At 34.7% G+C, this 26,164-nt stretch overlaps 1 protein-coding gene across 6 annotated transcripts in view; it reads left to right on the forward strand.

Moving 5' to 3' along the window:
- The first annotated feature begins 922 nt into the window (after positions 1-922).
- TBC1D23 (TBC1 domain family member 23) overlaps positions 923-26,164 on the forward strand; it is a 69,008-nt gene continuing 43,766 nt past the window's right edge. For all 6 annotated transcript variants that reach the window (XR_004232971.1, XM_031959566.1, XM_031959565.1 and 3 more), the window contains exons 1-4: positions 923-1,094; positions 21,765-21,876; positions 22,284-22,389; positions 24,311-24,515. Coding sequence is in view for 5 of the 6 variants with exons in the window: in XM_031959566.1 (XP_031815426.1) it covers positions 1,042-1,094; positions 21,765-21,876; positions 22,284-22,389; positions 24,311-24,515 (476 nt within the window). In the remaining variant the exon portion in view is untranslated. The remainder of the gene's footprint in view (positions 1,095-21,764; positions 21,877-22,283; positions 22,390-24,310; positions 24,516-26,164) is intronic.

Raw genomic sequence — 26,164 nt, forward strand, 5'->3', positions numbered from 1 at the left:
GCATTTTCAATTTCCCCTTTGGCTGATTGAATAGATAGTAACAATTTTCTGAAAACAAATTAAGACTCACCTGTGGAGAGAAGATGGATAAATACTAGTTAACTTTTCAAGTACCTTTCACTTGACATTCCCGCTCTCTCATTGTAATCACTGAAAGGTGGCGGGATTATCATGCATTGAGAAAGAAGGTGAAAACAAAACAGCTAAAGAGGTAAACGCGTAAAGAACCGATTCTTCCATGGTATAAGGAATGAAATTGTAAAAAGTGAATGACTATTTATTATGCTCTCACTACGTGAGGGCACAGTATTTGCAAAGAAAGGCCACACCAGCCCTTTTCCTCAAGGAGCTCTCACTCCACTAAGGGAGACGATTATCGGCTTGCAAAGTATAGACAGGGATTTTAGGGTAATTTCAGAAATAATTGACTGGGGGAAGGAAAACATTAGGAAAATCCTCTTGCCCAAAGGCGGAATCTGAGCCGAGTCTGGAAGGAAGCCAAGCGTCTGGGTGTGCACATCATTTTCCTCCATTCCGCACATTGATCCCATTTCTGCAGGACTCTCAGATTTAAGGAAGAGGCGAAAAGCGCGTGGGACGCCGACGCGCACCTGAATTAATCAGGTGTAAGGATGCATTCACTCTCCGCGAATCCCTGGGCAAGCCACTTAATTTCCCGAGCGTCAGTTTGCTCATCAACAAGATGAAAGGGGTTTTAGAGACATTGTAACAAACTAAGGCAGTGTCTAAACTCAGCAGGTGGCCAGAGAAAACACAGCTGCTACAGCCCTACACGGGGCACTTTGCATGCTGGGAAATGTAGTCTCGAAGAAGAGCGTGTTGACGTCTTCGGGTCTCGTGACGTATCACGTCCCTGCTCCTGCATGGTCCCATTCATTTTCTACTCCCTTCTAAGCCTCAGACTTCCCCCCCGCCCCGCTCAGCCTCCGAACCTGGAGAACTTTTTACGACACACGGGATCCCAGAGTCCTCCCCGTCTCCGGCTTACTTTTCGGCAAAGTGACGTGGACGTCAACAGCAATGGCGGAAGGAGAGGAGGCTTCGCCGCCGCCAACGTCAGGCAGCGACAGCTGGTGAGTGAAACCCGGGGCGAACCCGGCGCCCACCTGCCCCTGCTGCCCTCCGGCACCCGTCTAAACAGCGAGGAGCCTAGACGGCGCGGGACGGCCCGCGGAGACCCCCATCCTTGCGGACCTGAGAGCCGCACCCCGCCCCTTCCCCTTCTCTCTCGGCTTCCTCCTTTCCTGCTGGGCTGGGCTCGGGAGGAAGTGGAGGGGACGGGGAGCGGCTCCCCCGACCCCCGGGGAAGGACTCTCCCTGACCGTGAGGAGGAGACTCCCGCGGGAGGGGCTCTTCTTCCTCCCCCTGGAAGGGGCATCCTCTGACCCTCGCTAGCCCAGAGAAGCGACCGCCCCCGAACCCCGTGGGACTGACTCCCGTCCTTCCCTCTGGGACCGGCTTTCCTTCCCTGCGCGGATGGAAGTGGTTCCCCCTCTCAGCGCTAGGAGCCCTTAGCTTCTCGGAAGTGGGTGTGTCGCTCTCCACCTTCCCTCCTTAGAGAAGTGCTCAACTTGTGCCGGAGGAGAATCCCAGCGCAGGCGGAGCTAGCAACGTGATATGGGGGGAAGAGTTTTCGGGGTCCTGTTATGGAAAGTTCTGAATATCTATCTGCTGGTGGTCTGGGGCCGGGCGGGGGCGGAGCGGAGAACGGGACCGGCGACTGCTGTTGAAATCTAAACTGTGACTCCCTTCAGGGCAGATTTCTCTGAACGGGAAAAAGGAACTTTTCCCCTCTGCGCTGTCAGATGGTGTGTCTGCTAGAACACCAATAGGTGAACTTCAATTCCTTCAACCTTACCTGTCCTCGCTGGGCTTAGTCCGGTTTCTTTTCACTCATTGTCTTCCAACCTGGAAGATTTTGTCAGCCTGAATCACGCAGAAATGAATAAGATCTGTGGACATGCGTGTGTCGGATTGGTTTTATGTCTAGAGGGTTTTTTTTTGTTTGCTAGTTTCTGAGGTCACTTAGTCCACTAATGTCTTTAATTTATGAGTAGGTTGTCTGTTAGTGATGATTTCTCTACATATTACTACTGCAGCATGATATTGGGCATTCGTGATGATTTCCCTACATATTACTACCGCAGCATGATGTATGATATTGGGCATTCATGATGATTTCTCTACATATTACTACCGCAGCATGATGTATGATATTGGGCATTCATGATGATTTCCCTACATATTACTACCGCAGCATGATGTATGATATTGGGCATTCATGATGATTTCTCTACATATTACTACCGCAGCATGATGTATGATATTGGGCATTCATGATGATTTCTACATATTACTACCGCAGCATGATGTATGATATTGGGCATTCATGATGATTTCTCTACATATTACTACCGCAGCATGATGTATGATATTGGGCATTCATGATGATTTCCCTACATATTACTACCGCAGCATGATGTATGATATTGGGCATTCATGATGATTTCTCTACATATTACTACCGCAGCATGATGTATGATATTGGGCATTCGTGATGATTTCCTACATATTACTACCGAGCATGATGTATGATATTGGGCATTCATGATGATTTCTCTACATATTACTACCGAGCATGATGTATGATATTGGGCATTCATGATGATTTCCCTACATATTACTACCGCAGCATGATGTATGATATTGGGCATTCATGATGATTTCTCTACATATTACTACCGCAGCATGATGTATGATATTGGGCATTCATGATGATTTCCCTACATATTACTACCGCAGCATGATGTATGATATTGGGCATTCATGATGATTTCTCTACATATTACTACTGCAGCATGATATTGGGCATTCATGATGATTCCCCTACATATTACTACCGCAGCATGATGTATGATATTGGGCATTCATGATGATTTCTCTACATATTACTACTGCAGCATGATATTGGGCATTCATGATGATTCCCTACATATTACTACTGCAGCATGATATTGGGCATTCGTGATGATTTCCCTACATATTACTACCGCAGCATGATGTATGATATTGGGCATTCATGATGATTTCTCTACATATTACTACCGCAGCATGATGTATGATATTGGGCATTCATGATGATTTCTCTACATATTACTACCGCAGCATGATGTATGATATTGGGCATTCATGATGATTTCTCTACATATTACTACCGCAGCATGATGTATGATATTGGGCATTCATATAGTAAAAACTCAAGAGGCATTTGGAATGTTTGCAGGTGACCCAAGTGTATGGTAGTAAAGGATTTGGCTACTTTTAAGTGTTTCTGAAAATCTAATATACTTAGTGCTTACTATGCAAATGTCCCTAGCATATTGTCATTCTGTTAACTTTTAAAATTTGATGACTTTTGATACATTGATACATCAGTCAGTTCCCAAAAGCCAGCACTTTCTTCCACTTTCCCATTTAAAAAAATAAGTAAATCTACTTAATAGCGTAGTAATAACATATTAGTATTGGGCATTTTCCATTTTTTTGTTTGCCACTCCATTATGTTTTGTTAACTTTAAAGTTTGACCATTGTAAAGAAAATGTAGTTTTTTTTTTTTAAAGGATGAATAATGCAATTGAGAATAGCAACAATCATTTGTATAAGTGCCTTCTCTGTTAATCAACAAGTATTTCTTATGTCCTGTGATATGTGAGGCATCCTAAAAGGAGTTGGGAATGCTAGTTCAAAGAATAAAGACATTATTACTAGAAGTGAGCTTACATGTTATGTACTGGGAATTGTGTGAAGCATCAGGTATATGAATAAAAACTTAAAACTATCCATACTTTTAGAGATTATACTTGACTAGGATAAATTAATAAAGGGTTTTAGAAAAAGTAGAAAGTATTACAGAGGAGAGGTACTAATCAAGGAAGGGATTAGTGAAAACCTTTTAAAGCAGATGATAGTTGAACTGGTCTTCCAAGAGAGCTACAGTTTCATAGATAAGAAAATGAGAAAGCATTCTAGGTACCAGTAGACAGTCAGTAGGAGGTTTGTGTTTGTGGTAAGGAGCAAGAATTGATTAAGTAACTGCTTATGTGCTAAGGACTATGCTAAAGTGATTTATTATTATCCCCATTTTACAGATGAGGAAACTGAGGTTAAGTGACTTGCCCTGGGACATACAACTATTTAAGGACAGGTTTGAACTTGGATCTTCCTGATTCCAGGCCCAGTACTCATCTCTACTGGGTCACTTGGCTGTTTGCAACTAGGCACAATTTGTAGTTTATCCAACAAACCAACAGATCCTTTAAAGCTTCTTGAGCATGTCAATGATGTGATTAGCCCCTTGCCTTAGAAATGTTTGCTAGCTTTATGGGGATAGATTGGATTGAGGAGAGGCATAGGAACACCAGTTAGGTAACTATTGCAATACTCCAGGTAAATTAGGGCCTCTCATTGGGGTGAATGGAATGAGTTTAAATTTTAAAAAGGGGAGTTGAACAGTTTTTCTTCCCTTTTTCAATTTCTTCATTAGTGGTAAATATCTTTTCAAATAAGTAATTATGTGGTAACTCTGCTCTAGGGAGGGGAAAGGTGAATCCATGACACATGTCCAAAAGAGACTTATTAAAGGAAGTTCTTTACAGTCAGAGATAGGAATGAAAGGTACACTGAAGGCTTCTAGGTCTTTGTCCAGATTGGACTGTGATGGAGCAAATCTTCAGATGTGGTGATGTGGAATTTCCAAAGATGACTTCCCAGGTTTTCCCCTTGTGTAGGTTAAACACCAGTTTTTGTATTAGAGACACTTTCCCCTTTTTTGAGAAAGTTCCAAGATACTCCAAGAACAGTGTCATCTTCTGTCTGCTTTAATATCTGTGCTTTGGGATCTTGGAACTTGGTAGTTGTGTAAGAGGATTGAACATGATAGAGCGCTTATTATTTATAAGTCACTGTGTTAGTAATGGGATACAGAAATGAATATATACTTTACTCATGTAATTCAAATTTAACATATTTTAAATTCTTGACTTAAACATCAAATGAAAATTTCTATAGAAAGTAGAACAGAAAAAGGATTATACATCAAATTGTAAGTCTCTTGTATATAACATCTTTCCTTTGAAGTAAATAATAAGTTCATCAAGTAATTTTCAAAGCATTCTTGTTTTCTTTTTTGGATTCCTTCTGTTCTGTATGTATATATATATATATATATAATTTTAAAGCTTCAGTGATCCTTTTTTCTTTCTTTCTTTTTTCTTTTTTTTTTAACAACCTTATTACTACTCACCTTTTCCCTTCTACCTACCCAGCTTAATCAGAAAAGAAGAAAAACAAAACCCTTGTGACAGATATGTATAGTCTTGCAAAAGATTCCCATGATGGTCCCTGAAAATGTATTTCTTGTTATGTACTTTGAGGCTATTGCCATTCTATCAGGAAAGTGGGTAGTATGCTTTATGAGGAATGTTCTGGAATCATGATTAGTTCTTGCATTGATAAATATTCTTAAGTCTTTCAGACAATTTTTTTAAAGTTTATACATTTTTATTTAAAAAAAATTTTTTTATTATAGCATTTTATTTACAAGTTATATGCATAGGTAATTTTACAGCATTGACAATTACCAAATTTTTTGTTCCAATTTTTCCATCTCCTTCCCCCTCCCCCCCTCCCCCCCCCGCCCATGGCAGGTTGACCAATACATGTTAAGTATGTTAAAGCATATATGTCCTAACAATTATTTTGCTGTACAAAAAGAATCGAAGTTTGAAATAGTGTACTATTAGCCTGTGAAGGAAATCAAAAATGCAGGCGGACAAAAATAGAGGGATTGGGAATTCTGTGTAATGATTCATACAGACAATTTTTTAAAACAACTTGTGAGCTGAGAATTGTGCTAAATACCTTACATGTATTATGTTAAAGTTTCTCTGAAAGCTCTCGTTATTTCTTACATTGTCATAGTAATAGTCCATTATATTACTAAACTGTACATAGACCTTTTGACCCAGCAATTCTTTACTAGGTCCATATCTCCATAGGTAAAAGAAAACAGAAAAAGACCCATATGTATCAGCAAAGAACTGGAAATGAAGGGCATGCCTGTCAATTGGACAATGGCTGGACAAAATATGGTATATGAATATAATGGAATATTGTTGTGCTGTAAGAAATTATTAAAGGCATAATTTCAGAGAATACTGGTAAGACTTGTATGAACTGATAATTAGTCAGGTAAACAGGGTAATCCTTTATACATTACCATTGTAAAGACAAACAACTTTGAAAGACCTAAGTACTCTGATTAATAGTAATGACCATCCCGAATTTCAGAGATGATGAAACATGTTACCTCCTGACAGAAATAATGGACTTGGAATGTTTTTTGGACATGGTTAGTTTAGGAAGTTGTTTTACTTGACTATTATTATTACAAGAGTTGTGTTGTGTTGTGTTTTTTAATGAGAGTGGAGAGTTTGAAAGGGAGAAAATAGATTTTTATTAAATGAAAAAAATAAAATGCAGTTCAAAACCCCACATTGTATTTCTTAATTTGTTTAGCTATTCACCTACTGTTGGGCATCTCCTTAGTTTTCATATCTTTGTTACTATAAAAAGAACTGCTTTAAATATTTTTGAACATAGAGAAACAAAACATTTTTTCTCTTTTTGATATCTTTGTGGTATAGCTCAGGTAATTGTTATGAAACTTATAATCTACTGGGAGAAGCCAGTTGCACAATTAACTTTAGCAAAAGCAGAACATTAGCTCCATAAGAGGTTCAAAGAAATTGCTTTTTGGATCCATATGTCTTCTAGTGAAGCAGATTATTTGTATAGAAGAGATAGAGAAGTGCTGTTAAGTTAGATTACCATTTATTCATGTTTTTTTTTTTCTTTTTTTATTTTTTTTAAAGGTTTTTTTTTTTTTTTTTAAATTTAATAGCCTTTTATTTACAGGATATATACATGGGTAACTTTACAGCATTAACAATTGCCAAACCTCTTGTTCCAATTTTTCACCTCTTACCCCCCCCACCCCCTCCCCTAAATGGCAGGATGACCAGTAGATGTTAAATATATTAAAATATAACTTAGATACACAATAAGTATACATGACCAAAACATTATTTTGCTGTACAAAAAGAATCAGACTCTGAATTATTGTACAATTAGCTTGTGAAGGAAGTCAAAAATGCAGGTGTGCATAAATTATTCATGTTTATTTGTGTAAAGATGCTAGAGATAGAACAATGTAAGGGTCATTCTTGCACTTATATTCTTCCACAAGTATAATACATATAGAGATGAGCAAATACAAGGGAATTTGTGGGTTGAGAGGATTTCAGAAGGCTTCATGGAGGTGGTGGGACTGAAGCAAGCTATGAAGAAAGAATTCTGAAAAGAGATGAAGAAGCATTTTTTTATAACAAAGTGCTTTATTACAAAATAATTTATAATAATGTGAGGAAAAGCTTATGTTCTGTATAACAGAATCAAGGTGGGAGTTGCGACAGAAGTTCAGAAGTAGCTAATAGTCTACTTGGAATGGAAAAATAGAGTGAAGGACAGGGAGTAGTGGTATGAAGTAAGAATGGAAAATTAGGATGAAGCCATATTGGGAATGGCAACAAATGTTAAACTGGAGTTTATATTTTATTTTAGAAGCCAAAAAGAACTAAGGAAGCAGAAATAATTGAGCATGACATTGTCAGACCCATGTTTTAGGAAGATGGTTTTGACAGATTTCCCTCCTTAAAAAATTGCACAGAGAGAAAAAGCAGTAGAACATCACAGACATGGATGAAAAAGTTTGTGGAATAGTGAGAAGTCCAGTTTAACTGAATCTTGGGATTCATATAGGAGGGCAGTGAGAGAAGTTGAGTAATATTGTAGACATTTGAATGTTAGAGCTAAGAGCTTAGACCCAATTAGGAAAATAAAAAGGGAAAAGGAAGACTGTAAAATCCAGCCGTATTAACATGTTGGAACTTGGAACTGATTTGAAATCTTTCTCTACAAAATTTTTTTTTATAAAATAGCTCTTTGTAAAATAATTTTTATTATATATGTAATATTCTTCAGAAATAACAAATGAAAATATAGAAAGTCCTAAATAAAATCATAAAACTCAAGTTAATTCCATTTATTAACTTAAAATTTGCTCTGTATTCCATTCTGTTTTCTATTTATGTAGTTTATAAAGCTTTGTTGCCATAGTCATTTTTATGTAATTGCAGTTGTCTCTAATTCTGCTCTTCACTCATCATCATATCATGTCATACTTTATTTTCTTATTGTCATTTTTGCCATACAGTGATAAAATGTGTCTTCAACAGATAGCAGTATTATCAACAAAATGACACTGAAAAAGATACATTATCATCTGCTTTGTAGAAAAAGTCTTGGGAATCTTTCTGTTTGAATTAGAATTGAAATCTCCTTTGTAGTTGTTTCCTCCATTGGAATGTGAATTCCTGGACACCTATTTGTATCCACAGGACATGGGACTTAGCACATCTTTAAATGCTTCATAAATGTTTTTTGCCCTACCTAAAAAAAAAAAAAAAAAAAATACATATATATATATATATATATATATATATATCTACCCCAATTGTTGGACATAAGATCATTTTATATATTTTTTTAAATTTTGCATAAGATAACTATAAATATATGAATACGTACATTGGATTTAATATATATTTTAACATATTTAACATGTATTGGACTACCTGCCATCTAGGGGAAGTGTGGGGGGAGAGAAGGGGATAATTTGAAACAGAAGGCTTTGTAAGGGTCAATGTTGAAAAATTAGCCATGCATATGTTTTGTAAATAAAAAAGCTTTAATAAAAAAAAAAATTTGCAGTAAATGAGAATGTTGGATTTTGAATCAGAAGACCTAAATCTAAATTTCACCTCTTATTAAACTCTGATCATGCACAGACCCCTCTCAAGAAGTATCTGACAAAGTTATTGTGCTAGATATCAACATGAATTACCTTAACGATGGAAAAGGCAGCATGTTATATAGTAATAGAAAGCTGGTCTTAGAGCCTCAGGACCTAACTTAGGTTCTACCTTTGAAACGTGATGTAACCCTGTATAAGTCATTTAACAAAATATAAGTATTTTGACATATATATTTTTTTTTAATTTTTTTTTTATTTTATTTTTTTGCTGAGGCAATTGGGATTAAGTGATTTGCCCAGGGTCACACAGTTACACAAGTGTCTGAGACCAGATTTGAATTCAGGTTCTCCTGACTTCAGGGTTGGTACTCTATCCACTGGGCTACCTAGCTGCCCCTAGCATATTTATATGAATATAATTGCAGAAAAGGTATCTACCGATTTGCATTGATAGAAGGATTTCTTAGTTCCAGTTTACCACAGGCCTCATTCCCTGTCATTCTTCCCCCTCCCCAGCCTTCCTTTTTTTCCTTAACTTTTAATTAGTATTTTTAACATATGGTTATAAGTTATTGGTTATAAGTTTTATAAGTCCTATTTGTAACTTTTGTTGCCAGCATCAGAGTTGTAAGGTTAGTACTTAAAATTTTTTTTGATTGGCTTTTTTTTTTTTTAATCAGTTTTCGTCTCCTCCTGAGGATTGTCTGTTTCCAACCTTTGACCTGAATCATTGAGCATTATGACTGCTACATTTCTGAGCTGTGTAGATCAGTGTAGTCTGAGAATCTCAGAGTTATAGCTAACCCTATTTTCAAGGAAACCTTCAACCAGTGTGCTCCATCTTGTCCTGTCTCCTAGAGACCTTGTTTCATCAGTCATATTATTGATCTCTTGTCAACTTTCTTTTCTCTTTTTTTTTTTCCCCCTGGCTTTCCTACAAACTTATATTATGGTTAAATAGAAAGAAAACTGGATTTAAAATCAAGACCTGCTTGTTTCTAATTCTTTCAATTCTCCACTTAGTACCTTGGACAGGTCATTTAATTTTTCTGGGCTTCAGTTTCTTTATAAAATGAAGGAGCTAGACTATATCGTCTAAGGGCCTTTTCACCTAAAATTCCTATAATTTTGGGCCTCCCTTTTCCTGAAGTAAACATCTCTTGATTCAGATTTCCAGTAGAATTCTTCCCTTTCACTGCCCAAATCTTTGAAAAATCAGTCTATACTTAACACCTTATTTATCATCTGTTTTCTTTTATCACTTTGATATGACTAGTAGTAGTCCAGATGGTTTTCCCAGTGGTTGAATCAATTCATAGCTTCACCAATAGTGTTTTTGTGAGCATGAAGGAGAGGTACATATGCTCAGCTTTTCTCTAGTAGCAAGCTTTGTCATTATAATTTTTTTTTTTTTGTTCTTTCTATTTACATCATTACCTGATACTTTTATTCTTGTCTATAGTAGCCAGTTGAAAGAATGGAATTATCTTTACTCTTCCCTCTTCCTTTGCTTTTCTACTACATTTCTAGACAGTTGGCAAGTGATTTCCTTCTACTTTAACGCACATATTTGTCTTTCACTCCAGTAACTACCCTAGTTCCATATCTCTTCCTTTACTATTTTAAGAGCTCTCTCTCTGATCTTTCTACTCTAGTCATTTTCCTTTTAGATATTTTTCATAGGTGCTGAGTATTTTTCCTGTAGTATCAAAAAAGAAAAGAGGGTAATTGAAATACTTTTTAAAAACATATACAGAAGAGAATAGAAGGAATGTTCAAAGGAAAGACAGATATTGAAGCTTTGAAAGTAACATGTTGAATTTATTACTTAAAAGGAAAACAAGTTGTACATAATATTCACAGTTTCATGTAGAATCCTATCCTTCTTGTTATGTGAAAATGTTCGTTTTAATTTAGTGCTTAAATTCAAAAATCAAAATTTTCACAGTTCTATCAACTATACATTAATATGTTGGTCTTTATGTAACCCCTTCAATATTGACTATTCCCATATTTTGTCATATATTTTTAATTTATTGAATGTGAAGTGAAATTTCATTTATTCAAGTTGCATTTTTCTTTGTATTAGTCATTTGGAACAATTTTTCATACAGTTGTTAATAACTTTAAAATGCCAATCTGATCATGTCATATTTTGCCTTAGACTTTCATTAGCTTTCTGTTGCCTACTGAATAAAGTATAAAATTTTTATCTTGACATTCAAGGATCTCTATCACTTGTGTCCAGTTTGTTTTCCAACCTTATCTTAAACTCCTTGTCTTGAATCTAGTTTGTGTTCCAGCCAAGCAATGCTTTTCTTCTTGGCTTGTTTTTTCCTCATTTCTCCTCCTTTGCTTCAGTTCTACCTTTTGCCTAAAGTTCCTTTCATTGCTTTCCCTTTCCTCTTGAAATCCATTCTTTCAAGTTCCAGTTCAGTGCCAACATATGAATAAAAAAAGCATTTATTAAATGCTTAATATGTACCAAGCACTATGTTAAGTGTTAAAGAAGCAAATACAAAAGAAAGACAATCCCTGTCTTTAATGCCCTACTTTACATTCCTGTTGGTGGAGATTAAATGGAAAGTATTTGTGGACTATTTTGATTTAGAAGGTTTTAGGGTTAGAGAGTAGAACCATAGGAGAGTAGATAGTAACACACCAGGAACATTGACAGAGTTGAAATAATTATGGTTCCAAATAAAAAGTAATAGGGAGGGAGGAGGAGGTTCTAGGGTGAAAAGAGTAAGTCCTCTAGGACAAAGGTTTTGGTCAAAGGGGTAAAGCAACTTAGGATGGCTAGGGAATTGTTTGTGAAGCTATGAATTGGTTTAACAGTTATGAAAAGCAATTTGGAACTCTATTGAAAGAGTTAATAAACTGGGCATATCACTGCTATGCTAATATCCCAGAGAGACCAAAGAATCCGTGTGTATAAAAAGATTTATGATAGCTTTTTTTTGTGCTAGCAAAGAAATGGAAGTTAAGAAGCTGCTCATCATTTGGGGAATGGAATGAATTTGAATGTAATAGAATATTATTGTGTTATAGGAAATGATGAAAGGGATTTTCAGAGAAACCTGAGAAGACTTGAATGGATACATAGTGAAATGAGCAGAGAAGACTAGAACTGATATAGAGTGAAATGAGAACTCCCTTATTCAGTAACAGCAACATTTTATTTATTTATTTTTAAAATTTTTTTGTTATATAGCTTTTAATTTACAAGATCTATGCATGGATAATTTTTCAGCACTGACAGTTGCAAAACTTTTTTTCCCCAATTTTTCCCCTCCTTCCCCCCACCCCCTTCCCCAGATGGCAGGTTGACCAATATATGTTAAATATGTTAAAGTAAAAGTCAAATACTATATATATATACATGTCCATACAGTTATTTTGCTGTACAAAAAGAATCAGACTTTGAAATAGTATACAATTAGCCTTTGAAGTAAATCAAAAATGCAGGCAGACAAAAATAGAGGGATTGGAAATTCTATGTAGTGGTTCATAGTCATCTCCCAGAGTTCTTTCGCTGGGTGAAGCTGCTTCAATTCATTACTAAGCAACAACATTTTAAAGATGAACAATTTTGAAAGACTCAAGAACTGTGATAAGTGTAATGATCAGCCAGAATCCTGAAGATGGATGATGAAAAATACTTAATATCTCCTAATACATACTCCCTTCATGCAACCTAATACATTGTTGGTGAAGATGTGAATTGCTTATGGTCACTCATCTCAGGTCAGGAAAGTAGTAAGCACACTTCTCCTAAATCATACCACATTGGAAGAACCAAAAATTTATAGGTCTCCAGAATTATTTCTGAAAACAGATGTAGAAAAACTCTGAAGTCTGAGATAGTACACTCTCCATTCTAGAAACAGAGCCATACTTTAACACAGAATTAAAAGTCAAGACATAGGTTGGGAGAAAAAAAAAAAAGTAATTGACACCCCCTCTCCCCCCCCAAAAAGAAGAAGACAATCTTGACAATAGAAAGTTAATATGGTGACAGGGAAGATCAAAATACAAATTCAGAAGAAAACAAAGTCAAAACTGCTACATCCAAAGACTCAAAAAATGAATTGGTTTCTGGCCATGAATAAGTTCAAAGTAAAAAATCAAGTGAGAGAGGTAGAAGAAAGATTGGGAAGAGAATTGAGAGTGATATAAGAAAATAATGGGAAAAGAGTCAACAGCTTAATAAAGGAGGCACAAAAAAAGTACTGAAGAAGAAAACACCTTAAAAACAGAATAGGCTAAATGGCAAAAGAGAGACAAAAATTCAAGGAAGAGAAGAACTCCTTGAAAAATAGAATTGGCCAAATGAAAAAAGAAATACAAAAGCTCACTAAAGAAAATAATTTCTTAAAAATTAGTTTTGGCCAAATGGAAACTAATGACCCCATTAGACATTAAGAATCAAACAAAATCAAAAAGAATGAAAAAATAGAAGAAAATGTGAAATATCTCTTTGGAAAAGTAACTGACCTGGAAAATAGATTAAGGAAAAATAATTTAAGAATTATTAGATCACTTGAAAGCTATCATTTAAAAAAAAAAAAGAGCCCAGATATCATCTTTCAAGAAATTTTCAAGGAAAACTGCTTTAATATACTAGAATCAGAGAGTAAAATAGACATTCAAAAAATCTACCAACCACCTCCTAAAAGAGACCCTAAAGTGAAAACTCCCAAGAATATTATAGTTAAATTTCAGAACTTCCAGGTCAAGGATGGCAAGCAGCCAAAAAAAAAAAACCCAAAACAATTCAAATATCACGAAGCCAAAATAACACAACATTTAGCAGTTTTTACATTAAAAAATTGAAGGGCTTGGAATATGATATTCCAGATGGCAAAGGAACAAGAATTAAAAATAAGAATCATGCTGCCCAGAAAAACTATAAGCCTCACGGGGGAAAAAAGTAAAATATCCAATGAAAACAAGGACTTTAAAGTATTCCTGATGAAAACCAGAATTGAATAGAAAATTTAGCTTTCAAATACAAGACTCAAAAAAAGCATAAAAAGATAAATAGGAAAGAGAAGTCTAAAGGCATTTAATAAGATTAAACTGTTTATATTCCTACTAGGAAAAATGACATTTGTAACTCCTAAAAAGTTGTCATTATTGGAACAGAAAAAACATACAGAGACAGTAGGCATGAATGTGAGTTGAATATGATGGGATAATTATCTTAAAATTAAGTGGTAAGAAAAAAATAGACTAAAAGAAGCAGAAAAGAGAAGTAGAATAAATCATTTGACATAAAAAAAGCATGCAAGCTTTTACAATGGATGGAAACATGGGGAAGGTAACAGGGAGTGTATGAACTTTTCACTAGAATTGGCTCAAAGAAAGAATAAAAGACAAATTCAGTTGGGCATAGAAATTTATGGTGGGGAGGGGATATAATGGAGAGCAGATTATGAGAGATAAAAGTCACAAGCAAAACACTTGAGAGTGCACAGCCTGTAAGTGAAATGAGCGGAACCAGGAGATCATATTATACTTCAACAACAATACTATATGAGGATATATTCAGATGGAAGTGGATATCTTTGACAATGAGAAGATCCAATTCAGTTCCAGTTGATCAATGATGGACAGAACCATCTACACCCAAAGAACGCTGGGAAAAGAATGTGAACTGCTTGCATTTTTGTTTTTCTTCTAAATCCAATTTTTCTTGTGCAACAAGAGAATTTATATGTGTGTGTGTGTGTGTAAATATGTATACATATTGTATTTAAGATATACTTTAACATGTTTAACTTGTATGAGATTGCCTGCCATCTAGGGGAGGAGATGGAGGGAAAGAAGGGAAAAGTTGGAACAGAAGTGATTGCAAGGGTCAGTGTTGAAAAATTACTCATGCATATGTTGTCAATAAAAAGCTATAATAAAAGAAAATTTTTAAAAAGACTCCTGAAAGAAAAAAGAAAAAGAAAGAAAAAATGGTCTAATTATAGTCATTATAGTAGAGATTGCAACTTAAAATAACTGAGGTACCACTCCACACTTATCAGATTGACTAATGTGACAGAAAAGAAAAATGACATGGAGGGGAGGTAGGAAAATTGAAGTTGTATACTGATTAAATCATTCTGTAGAACAATTTGGAACTATGCCCAAAGGATTATAAAACCATGTATATTCTTTGATCGAACAATACCACTTCTAGGTTGGTATCCCAAAAAAGATGAAAAAGCAAAAAGGAGGACCTTTACAAAATTATTTATAGCTGCTCTTTTAATGATTGCAAAGAATTAGAAATTGAAGGTTCATCCGTTAACTGGGGGATAGTTGAAGAAATTATGGTATACAATTGTGATGGAATACTATTGTGCTATAATAAATGATGAGCAGGATGCTCTCAGAAACACCTGGACTTAGATGAACTGATGTTAAGTGAAATGACCAGAACCAGAACATTTTATACATTAGCAATATGATGGTAAAATTCTGAATGACAGCAATTTTCAGTAATACAGTGGTCAAAAATAATTCTGAAGAATTTATTTTAAAAATGAAACAACAGTTTGAATGCAGATGAAGTATTACTTTTTTTTTTTTTTAACTTTTTTTTGTGTTTTCTTTCACAACAGGGGAAGTGTTATGTATGTTATGCATGACTGTCTTTGTATATATAACATCTCAAATTGCTTGCCTGGAGTCAGGAAAACTTGAGTGATAATGACTAAAAAGCAACATTGAGATGTAGAGAACAAGGAAAAGACTGAATTATCTTTATTTTCTGAGTCGATTGTAAGGTAAATTCTTCTTTCGACAGAACTGAAGGAGAGGGTGGAGTGGAAAGTTTGAAAAAAGAGAAAGTATAGAAAATCCCCAGGAGAGTGGGCATTATAGGACTGCCTTTCTGCATTGAAGACCTGATTGAAATGAGATAAAAGAATTTACCCAGTTAGGATTGCATGAGCTAAATGTCTTTTAAATCCCTCTCATTCTCTCTGTAAACTTGACATTTGCTGTTCAGTCTCCTTGTGGGCTCTTACCTGGATTGTGATAGCTTCCTAATTGGACTCATGGTTTTCATTCCTTTTCTTCTCTAGTCCTTTCTCATACAGCTGACAATTTTCCTATGGCCTGAGATTGATTATGCTCATCTTTTGGTCAGAAATATTCATGATTCCATTTACCTCTGAGATATATAATCCTGGGCATGTCCTCAGAATCTTGTCTTATCTAAGAAAATAGCCATGCCATTATGTTATAGTGGCACTAACATTCAAACCTAGATCTGAATTCCAAATCCAGAATTTTCTGACTTTGTATATATAAATAAATGATACATTTTGCAATGTAGTAGGAACAAAGGAGAGATTCAGACAAAATGTTTTAGAAAAATTCAAGAGGGGAAAAAAATTTTTTTTCCAGGTTGTGGAAAATCCTTAAAGCACTATGTATGTATTGTAACAGCAAAGCTAAACTAAGTCATGAGGCAGTTGCTAGTTCTTCTTATCACCTGGGAATACATTCCAGAAATGGACAATTAACTGCTTAGTTCCTTTGCTTTTTATCACCTTCTACATTATATTTGTGAGTATTGGAGATGTGGACACTCCACACTGGGATTAGAGATGACCCTTCCCCAAATGAGGCATTTATGACTGAAACCGTGTGAACAGCATGAACTACAAATCATCCTAAGACATTTCAACACCAGGCCCTTAGTAAAACAGGCCAGGACCATGGATTTATCTTGAAAGTTACCCACATCTTGGGTTATATACGAGGAAGAAGCTATTGGCACAATTACATTGGATGTGGAAATGTATACAGTGGAGCTTTGAAGCATAGACTTCCAGAAAAGGCATGCTAGACAAAAAAAAAAAGCAGAGAAAGAACTAGAATTTTGTGGTGTGCTTTTTCTTAACTTCTACAGTAGGAATGTAAAATGGACATATGTTTTAAAGCTAGAGGGGGGAATAGAGGATTTTTGTTTCTGGGAAAGGAAAAATGAGAGGCAGAAATGAAATATAAATTTGTTTTTTGTATTGATAAAGTTGCTTTATTTACAACAAAAATATATAAACTTTATTCATATGTTTACAGTATTAAATTTTAAAATATGCCTTATTCAGACAGTAATTACAGATTTGTTATTTGAATTTAGGTTATCTTATTAGCATTTAGAACTGCTTATTTTATTTAAAAATTTTCTCAGATTAATTTGCAGATGGAAATGCTTCCACATACTAATAATTTGTTTCTTTAATAGTTAAAGCATTCTGGAAACAATAACTTGCTTACCAAAAAATAAGCTCACTCTAGTTAGTAATTGTCTGGATGAATGAATGACTTCTTGTGAATTTTTACTAAAGTTGGCTGGATCTTTGAATTTTCCATAAACCTCAGAAGAGTAAAAATTCTAATGTATCTCACATAGATAATGAAAATATTTTTCATAAATGGCTACAGTAACTTGTCAAAAAAATATCAAATACCTTCAGACTGTTGTGACCCTTTCCAAGTCTGCAGAGAAATAATTGAAAGAATTTCTGGAAGATGTCTAAGATGTACTATTTTTAGCCATCTGTAAACATTAACTTCATTGTTCCTTTGTATTATATGAACCTTATCCATCAACTGATTTGATGTATTATTGGAAAAACTGAAGAGTATCATTATTGGCAGTCCCTGGTTATGAAACCATGGATGAGGAAAAGGAGTAGGAGCTGTACAATGAGTAGTGGAGGCTTATTTCCAGACTTTGGTTGTTTCTGTTCTCTTTGTGACCATGGACCAATTCCATTGCATTTTTGGACTTCATTTTCTGAATCTATAAAATAAAGATATTGGATTAAGTCATCTCTTAATCCAATCTGCAAGCATTTATTAAATTTAACTTATTTATTCATAATTTATAATTACAATTATAAACAATATAACATTTTAATAAATTTAATTAATTATTGTTTTGATTCTTAATTAATATTAAACTATATATTTTAAATATAATATTTATAATTATTTACAATATTAATTTATTCATTTATTAAATATTTAGTATATGTCAGGAGTTATACTAAATCCTCAAAGTACAAAACTAGTTAGAAACAAGACCCTGATGATATGTCTAGCACTGTGCTAAGTGCTTTTTATAAATATTAACCCATTTGACCCTAAAAACAAAACTGTGAGGTATAGGTGATATTGTTATCTCCATTTTATATTTGAGGAAACTGAGACAAATTAAATTATTTGCCCAGGATCATGCAGCTAGTAAATTTTCAGGGCTGGCTTTGAATTTAGATCTTCTCACTTCAGGTCATGTGCTTTATCCAGTTCAGAAAAGAAGAAGTAATATTTAAGCTGAATCTTGAAGGAAGGTGAAGGTGAGGAGGGAGAATATTTCAGGCAAAATGATTAGCCAATAAAAAGGCAGAGAGATGGGACAGAGAAATAACATGTCTTGATAGGAGACATTGAAGGTCATTGAAGATGTGGGAGTGAATGTGATTTGTCAAGGGAAGATGGTATATTCACATGAAGAGAAGAGAACTACAGACAGAATCTTTGAGATCTATTTTAGGGGCTCCAGAGAAGGAGAGTGAAACACAAGTGGATTAAAGAGATTGACGAAACCAAGGAAGTGTGAAATCAGAAAATAAGGGAAGATACTGTTAAATCTCAGTACTTTTACATGCTCGAGAAAGGACAAGAAACATGAAAAAAAGTCATATATTAAAGAATAAGAAGGTAGTTGGTAACCTTTGAGAGAAGCAATTTCATTAGAATCATGGAGAAAAAAAACAGATTGAAAAAAATTACACTTAATCCTAAATGAAGAGGTTACCAGGGATTGAAGAGACTAATATGAGACTTTGGAATTTAAGTCTATCAGGGAATGGAAAGAAAAAGAATGGAAATTTGATGAAGTAGAAGGTTGAGGAAAAGGTGCTTTTTAGAATTTAAGAGATTGAGAGTTTGTTTATAAGAAGATGTTAAGGAACTAGTGACATAGGGGTACTTGGAGAGAGATTTGAGATAAGTGAGATGAGTTATAAAATCTCAGCTGAGGAAACGATGTAGGTAGGGCACAGGTGGATTGATTTTTGGCTTTAGTAAGGAATAGAAGGCATCATCTGTTCCACTGAGACAAGAAATAAGGAAATGAAGCTGAAAGGCTTCAAGGAGGGAAATTGAGAAAGTTCTTGTCAGAAAGATAACCTCAGTCTTTGTGAAGTAAGAGGCAAGATCATTTGTGGGAATAAAGTTGGAAACTATCAATTTTGTAGTGATTATTTGGAGAATGAAATAGGGAGTCAGTAAGAGTAGAGAAGTAACACTTGGGGAATTACCAAAGGTTTTCTTATAATAAATTTATACTACTTGAAATGGACTCAATTTTGTGACTTTCTACAATGATGCTCAGCAACCAAGGAAGCTATAGGAATGAAGAAATTGGATAGCAGAGGTTACCTAGAATTGAAGATTAGTGGTGAGGGTGGGGAAAGGGCAGACAATGTTTCTACATGGTTCCTATTAAAGTGAAATGAAGTATGTGTACTGTACTCCAAATCCACTCGTGATAATTCCAATCCTAATTTGTTTTTCTTCTGATGTGTACCTTTATCATAATTTTTTTTTAATTTTGAAATATGGAAACTTAAAATAAATAGCTTCTTATTTTTCAAAAAAAAAAAAAGCCAAAATAATTTTCAACATTCATTTTTACAAAAGGTCCCTCCCTTTCCCAACTCTCTCACTCCTCTCCCCTAGACAGCAAGCAATCCATTCTAGTTTAGACTTATGCAATTCTTCTAAACATTTACGTATTTCTAATACTGTGCAAAAAAAAAAATCAGACCAAAAAGGTGGGGAGGGAATGTGAGAGAAAAAAAAAAAACCAAGTAAACAAAACATCACCACCAAAAAAAGGTGAAAACATCACGCTTTGATCCACATTCAGTCTCCATAGTTCTCTCTCCAGTTGCAGATAGCTCTTTCCATCATAAGTTTATTGGAATTGTCTTGAATCACCTCATTGTTGAAAAGAACCAAGTCCATCACAGTTTGCTCAAACTCTTATTAGATATAACATTTTAGTAGCCATAAGCACAAAACTGACATTCTGCAAGATTTTAATTAATGCATTTCTTTCTCCCCCTTTTTCCTCTCCCCCCATTTTTGACTATAGATGTGACAAGTGTGTATGTATACACAACTTTTCCCCTCCTTCTCCCCACTCCCTCCCCCAGATAGCAATACATGTTAGTATTATAGACCAATACATGTTAAATATGTTAAAGTATATGTTAAATACAATATATGTATACATATCCATAGAGTTATTTTGCTGCACAAGAAGAATTGGACTTTGAAATAAGTTAAAATTAACCTGAGAAGGAAATCAAAAATGCAAGCGGATAAAAACAAGAATTGGAAATGCTATGTAGAGTGCTTCACACTCATTTCCCAGAGTTCTTTTGCTGGGTGTAGCTGATTCTATTCATTACTGCTCTATTGGAACTGATTTGGTTCATCTCATTGCTGAAGATGGCCAGATCCATCAGAATTGATCATCATATAGTATTGTTGTTGAAGTATATAATGATCTCCTGGTCCTGCTCATTTCACTCAACATCAGTTCATGTGTTTCCAGGCCTTTCTGAAATCATCCTGCTGGTCATTTCTTACAGAACCATAATATTCCATAACATTCATATACCACAATTTATTCAGCCATTCTCCGACTGATGGGCATCCACTCAGTTTCCAATTTCTAGCCACTACAAAGAGGGCTGCCACAACCCTTTCCCTTCTTTAAGATCTCTTTAAGATAAAAGCCCAGTAATAACACTGCTGGATCAAAGGGTATGCATAGTTTGATAACTTTTTGGGCATAGTTCCAAATCGCTCTCCAGAATGGCTAGATGTATTTACAATTCCACTAACAATGTATCAGTGTCCCAGTTTTCCCACACCCCCTACAACATTCATAGTTTTCATTCCCAACTGTCTCTTCCTTATTTTTTATCTCAGTAGGAGAAATGATGCTTTTTATTCCTTGCTATGGAATAAATCAATCTACCTGTGCCCTACATTCTGTTTCCTCAGCCAGGATCTTATTCAAGGAGATCATTCTATTTGGCTCATGTTAATAGGATCAATAGGCCTTTCAATATATTCATTCTTGGGTCATGAGTAAATAGTGGTTTAGTGGTTGAGATTCCCTTACTAGTTATAAGCATGAAAATTGATAGGGTGTCAGGAGGTTTGGTTTATTACTAGTCTCTTCAGTATGTCTGCTACTTTTGGCTAACAGGTCCCTGGGGAAAATGGGGAAGCTCCAACAAATATCAAAAAAAAATTTTGTTAATTTTTTTGCTGAGGCAGTGGGGTTTAGTGACTTATCTAGAGTCACACAGCTAAGAAGTGTAAAGTGTCTGAAGCCAGATTTGAACTCAATCTTCCTGATTTCAGAGCTGGTGGTGTATCCACTTCACCACCTAGCTGCCCCTAACAAATATCAGTTAATGTGAAAATCATAAATCACTCAAAAACACCCGGTGCTGATCAAAACAATACATTTTGACAGATGGTAAGATCATCCAGAAGGTGAGCACAAAGGCTTGTTTTTATGTCAAGCTCAAGGACTTGCTTTTCTTGCTGGGCCTTAGGTCTGGAAAACAGGGTATCTCCAGATATCACAGAGTATTATTGTGTCCTGAATAGATAACATTCTCTGAAAAAAAAAGTTTTTCCTTAATTGGAAGGGTTTTTTTTTTTTTTTTTTTTTTTTTTTTTTTTTTTTTTTTTTTTTTTTTCCTGTAGGGAAAAAGATCTTGGAGAAGCTTTGGAAACTGGAGGTTGTGATCTTGAAACTTTGAGGAATATAATTCAAGGGAGACCACTACCTGCTGATTTGAGGGCAAAAGTTTGGAAGGTAAATTGGAATGAAAATATAATTTATAGCAACTAAGTGCTTGAAGGATATTTCATTTTCAATACTGTAACTTTATACTCATTTGAGTATTTGAAGATTTATTACTGTGGATGTTATTATCAAAGTACCATTTCTGTGAAATTTGTGAAGGAATTTCCCAATAATGCTTAATTGGGATTAAGCTTATTTTAATTAAGCTTAATAAAAGTGGTAATAAAAGTTACACTCCGAGGTGCTAAGTTTTAGGATTGATAATAACTCCAGATAGCAAGTAGTATATAAAAGTCTATTTTTTTTAATAATGTTTTATTTTTCCAGATATATGCACAGATAGTTTTCAACATTCATTTGGATTTTCTAAATATAGAAAATAGGAAATGGTTGGCTTTTTTCTTTTTCTCTTCTAGATTGCTTTAAATGTTGCAGGGAAAGGCAACAGTTTAGCATCTTGGGATGGTAATCTGGATCTGCCAGAACAGACTACAATTCACAAGGATTGTCAAGAGCTCATTGGTAAGCATGAGAATTATTTTCAAGTTGTTTATATAAAATCTAGAAATTATTAAAAGTATTGTTAGAACCCTAACCCTTAGAAGATTTCTGGTTTCATTTTGATATTTATTCAAAGTAATATATGACCTTTTTTTGAGGAGAGATTGTAAGATGAAAAAAATTGCATCAAATTGCAGAAATCTTTAATGATTGGAAAAAAAGATTTGCTCTTTACACTATATGCTTAGTTCTTCATGTTCCTGTACCCACATTTTTATTATCTCTTATTTTTGTTGCAATGTAAGATATGTTTCGATCATCTATACAAGAAATCTCCCATTTAGAAGTAAGTTGTGTACTAACACTTAGACACTGTGTGTTTCTAAAGCAACAGTGTAACTGACGATTAGTTTGCATCTCATAAAGGCCTATTTTGACTTTAGTATGGTTGGGAGTCACTGCATTTTTGCTTTGCCCCTGAGATGATTTACCTGGTTATCATTTCCTTTTGGTCGCTGTCTTCTTTTTGTTCCTCCTCCCTTAATATTTCAGTTACAGTACACTGCTATCGGATCACAACCACAGATAACATGGTGTACTTGGAGAAGGACATTATAGAGCTTGCAAGGGTTGTGGTGGCCCTGGAGGCACAAGTCTTTTCTTTAGCCATGTTGTTGTATTCCTGATGCAAGACTAGGCATGTGATTCTTGAACCTCTGTGGGCCTCAATTTTATCTAAAATAAAGTGAAGAGGTTGATTTATATGATCACACACATCCCTTCTATTTATAGATTCTCAGTCCCCATGTTTCTAAGAGCTATGACATACTGTCTTTGACAATTTTGGTAGGTGAAGTGAAATGTAGTTCTAATTTGCTTTTGGAGAACTTTTTCATAAGTTTGTTAGGTTGCTCATCTTTTTAAACACTTTCTATTTGTGTCCTTTGGTCAATTATCTCTTGGTCATTGTCTCTTAATGGTATTAACCATTTCCACGTATTTTCATTTCCACGTATGTCTTAGATATCTAATTTTTATCATATGAATGATGCAACATTTTTTTTCCTAGTCAATAAATCTGGGCTTTTTTTTTTGTTTGTTTTGTTTTTAATTTCAGATATTGTATAATCAAAATTGTTTCATATGGTTTTTTTTAAAAAAGTATTTCTCTTCTTACCCCCCCCCCCTTTTTTTTTTTTGGTTTAAGAATACTCCCCCTAGCTATAGTAATAAAGGGAATGTCCATCCATTCATCTCTTAACTTTTTCATGATATTTATTATAATTATACTGCTTATCCTTTTGGAGCTTATTGTGGTATGTAGCATAAATTGCTGGTCAAAACCTGTTTTCTCTAAGTTCTTTTCACTTTCCCCAGCAGTTTTTTTTATTATTTTTAAAGCTTTTTATTTTCAAAATATATGCATGGATAGTTTTCAACATTCACCCAAAACCTTATGTTCCAAGATTTTTTTCTCCCTCTATTCCCCCCACCCCTTCCCTTAGATGACAAGTAATTCAATATGTGTAATAATTCTATACATATTTCCACAATTATACTGCACAAGAAAAATCAAATCAAAAAGAACAAAATGGGGGGTGGGAAGCAAGCGAACAACAACAACAAGTGAAAATACTGTGTTGTGATCTACACTCAGTCCTCAAAGTCCTCTCTGGGTGCAGATGGTTCTCTCCATCAACAGTCCATTAGAACTAGCCTAAATCATCTTGCCCTTGCAGTTTTTAATCCAATTAGATGCCCACCCAGTGTTTTATGTTCTTTATTTTGCCAAACAGCAGACTACTTTGTTGATTTATGTAGAAATTGCTTTATCCAGTTTATTCCACTTACTTACTCTTCTGTTTTAACTATTACCAGGTAGTTTTGATACCTTTGATTTTATAATCCCAATTTACTGATTATTTTGACATTTATTTTCTAGACCAGCTTTCAGTGCCAGAAGAAAAGACCGATGCATTACTCTTGAACGTTGAATCTGTAATTACATTTTATTGTAAATCACGGAATGTCAAATACAGCACATCCCTTGGTTGGATACATTTGCTTAAGCCACTGGTGAATCTTCATCTTACACGCAGTGATTTATACAACTGTTTTTATGCTATCATGAATAAGTACATTCCCAGGTAAAAAAAATAAAATAAAAATCTGCATTTGGAATCTCAGTATTATGGAAATTATTTGTAAAATATTTCTGCTTGAGAAATATTTTCTGAATGTTTTTCTCTTTTTAATTCTCTCATGGTAAAACTATATAACATGCACTTTGCTAAATTTTTGCATGGAAACTTTTTTTTTTTTTTAATTTGCTTTATACTTGGCTTTTAAAGTAATCTTCATGTCTACCAATGTATTACTTGTTTAAATATTGAACCTTTATTTATGAAAAATGCCTCTTTTTTTTGCCTTCTACACTCAGTAAGATGTGTGCTTTAACCTCCACTAGTGATATTTACTGATCCATCAATGTACATTTTTATTTAGGTCACTAGTGACCAGTGGCATTTATATAACAGCCAGTTGGCTAGAATTAATTTTTTTTTTTTTTTTGGGTTTTTTGCAGTTCTATACAATGGAGTAAATTTGCTGGCCTTTATGGAAGTTGACTGATTTCTTTAATAATATGCTAATCAGTTAAACTGGGCACAGATAACTTAATATAATGATTTTTAATGTGGCAAATTGTTTATTTTACTGCATCCTGTTTGAGAGTTTTACACTACTATGCATCTATTATGAATTACTATGCATTTTTGTCAGTTAATAAAGTGAGATACTGTGTTGGTATATGATAGGTTATTATAAATATAGTGATGCTTTTAATAAATTCTTATAGAAGAATTTATTAATATCTAGAAAGGTTTTATCTTTTTAACTAGATATACCTGGATACAGAGAAATTTGAAAAAAGTTCTATTCTTCTGATTTTGGGTTGGTGACAATAACTAAAATGGATATGGTAGTGGTGGCCTAATATAGGGCCTGGCTTATATAAGTGCTTAATAAGTGTTTGATGACTTGACCTAATTATGGGTCTGTGGATAGTTCAATCCTTTTGAGAGAGGAATTGCTTCCTAAATGGGTCAGAAGAGCTTGAGTGCTGTAGCCTATCTAACTTGGCGGGAAGAATATGAAAGGAATGCATAAGTGGTGAAGAAATTTCTGACAATAAATGAGACATTTCAGTGAATTCTCTTCATTAATAGAAGTAATAATGATAAAGGTATCTTGAATTTATACAGAGATTTTTACTTTAAGCATCACTTTTTACATCTGTTATTTTCATTTTATTTTCATATCAATCCTTTAAAATAATTGTGGCTAGTATTTCTGTCCCTCTTTCACATCAAGAAGATTTCAGAAATTCTGATTTATGCGTTGGTTTATGATGGAGCAAGAAAGTACTGGTCTTGGTTTTAGCATATTCCACTTATGATGTGGATTCTGTTTGGTGCTACCTTATCTGCACTTGAACAGTTCTGGCCAAGTTTAGAGCTTCCCTGACTCCTGGTCCCAGTTAGAAACCAAGTTGATGTGTATATGTGTATGTGTTGCTTTCTGACCATTGAAGCTATAGTTTCAATGGGTCAACCTTGAAAACTGAGGATACTCTCAAGTGAATGAATAAGGGTAATCCTGTCTCCCTTTCTGCTTGTGCTGGGAAACTACCAAACCATTGTCTTCTAGATTCCCCTCCCTCTAACCTGTCACTAGACTGCTCTAGGTTAAAAATTATTCAGATACAGAGGAAATCCTTCCTACAATGAACAAGTAT

Source organism: Sarcophilus harrisii, chromosome 3 (genome assembly GCF_902635505.1).
Source record: "Sarcophilus harrisii chromosome 3, mSarHar1.11, whole genome shotgun sequence".
NCBI classification, from domain to species: domain Eukaryota; kingdom Metazoa; phylum Chordata; class Mammalia; order Dasyuromorphia; family Dasyuridae; genus Sarcophilus; species Sarcophilus harrisii.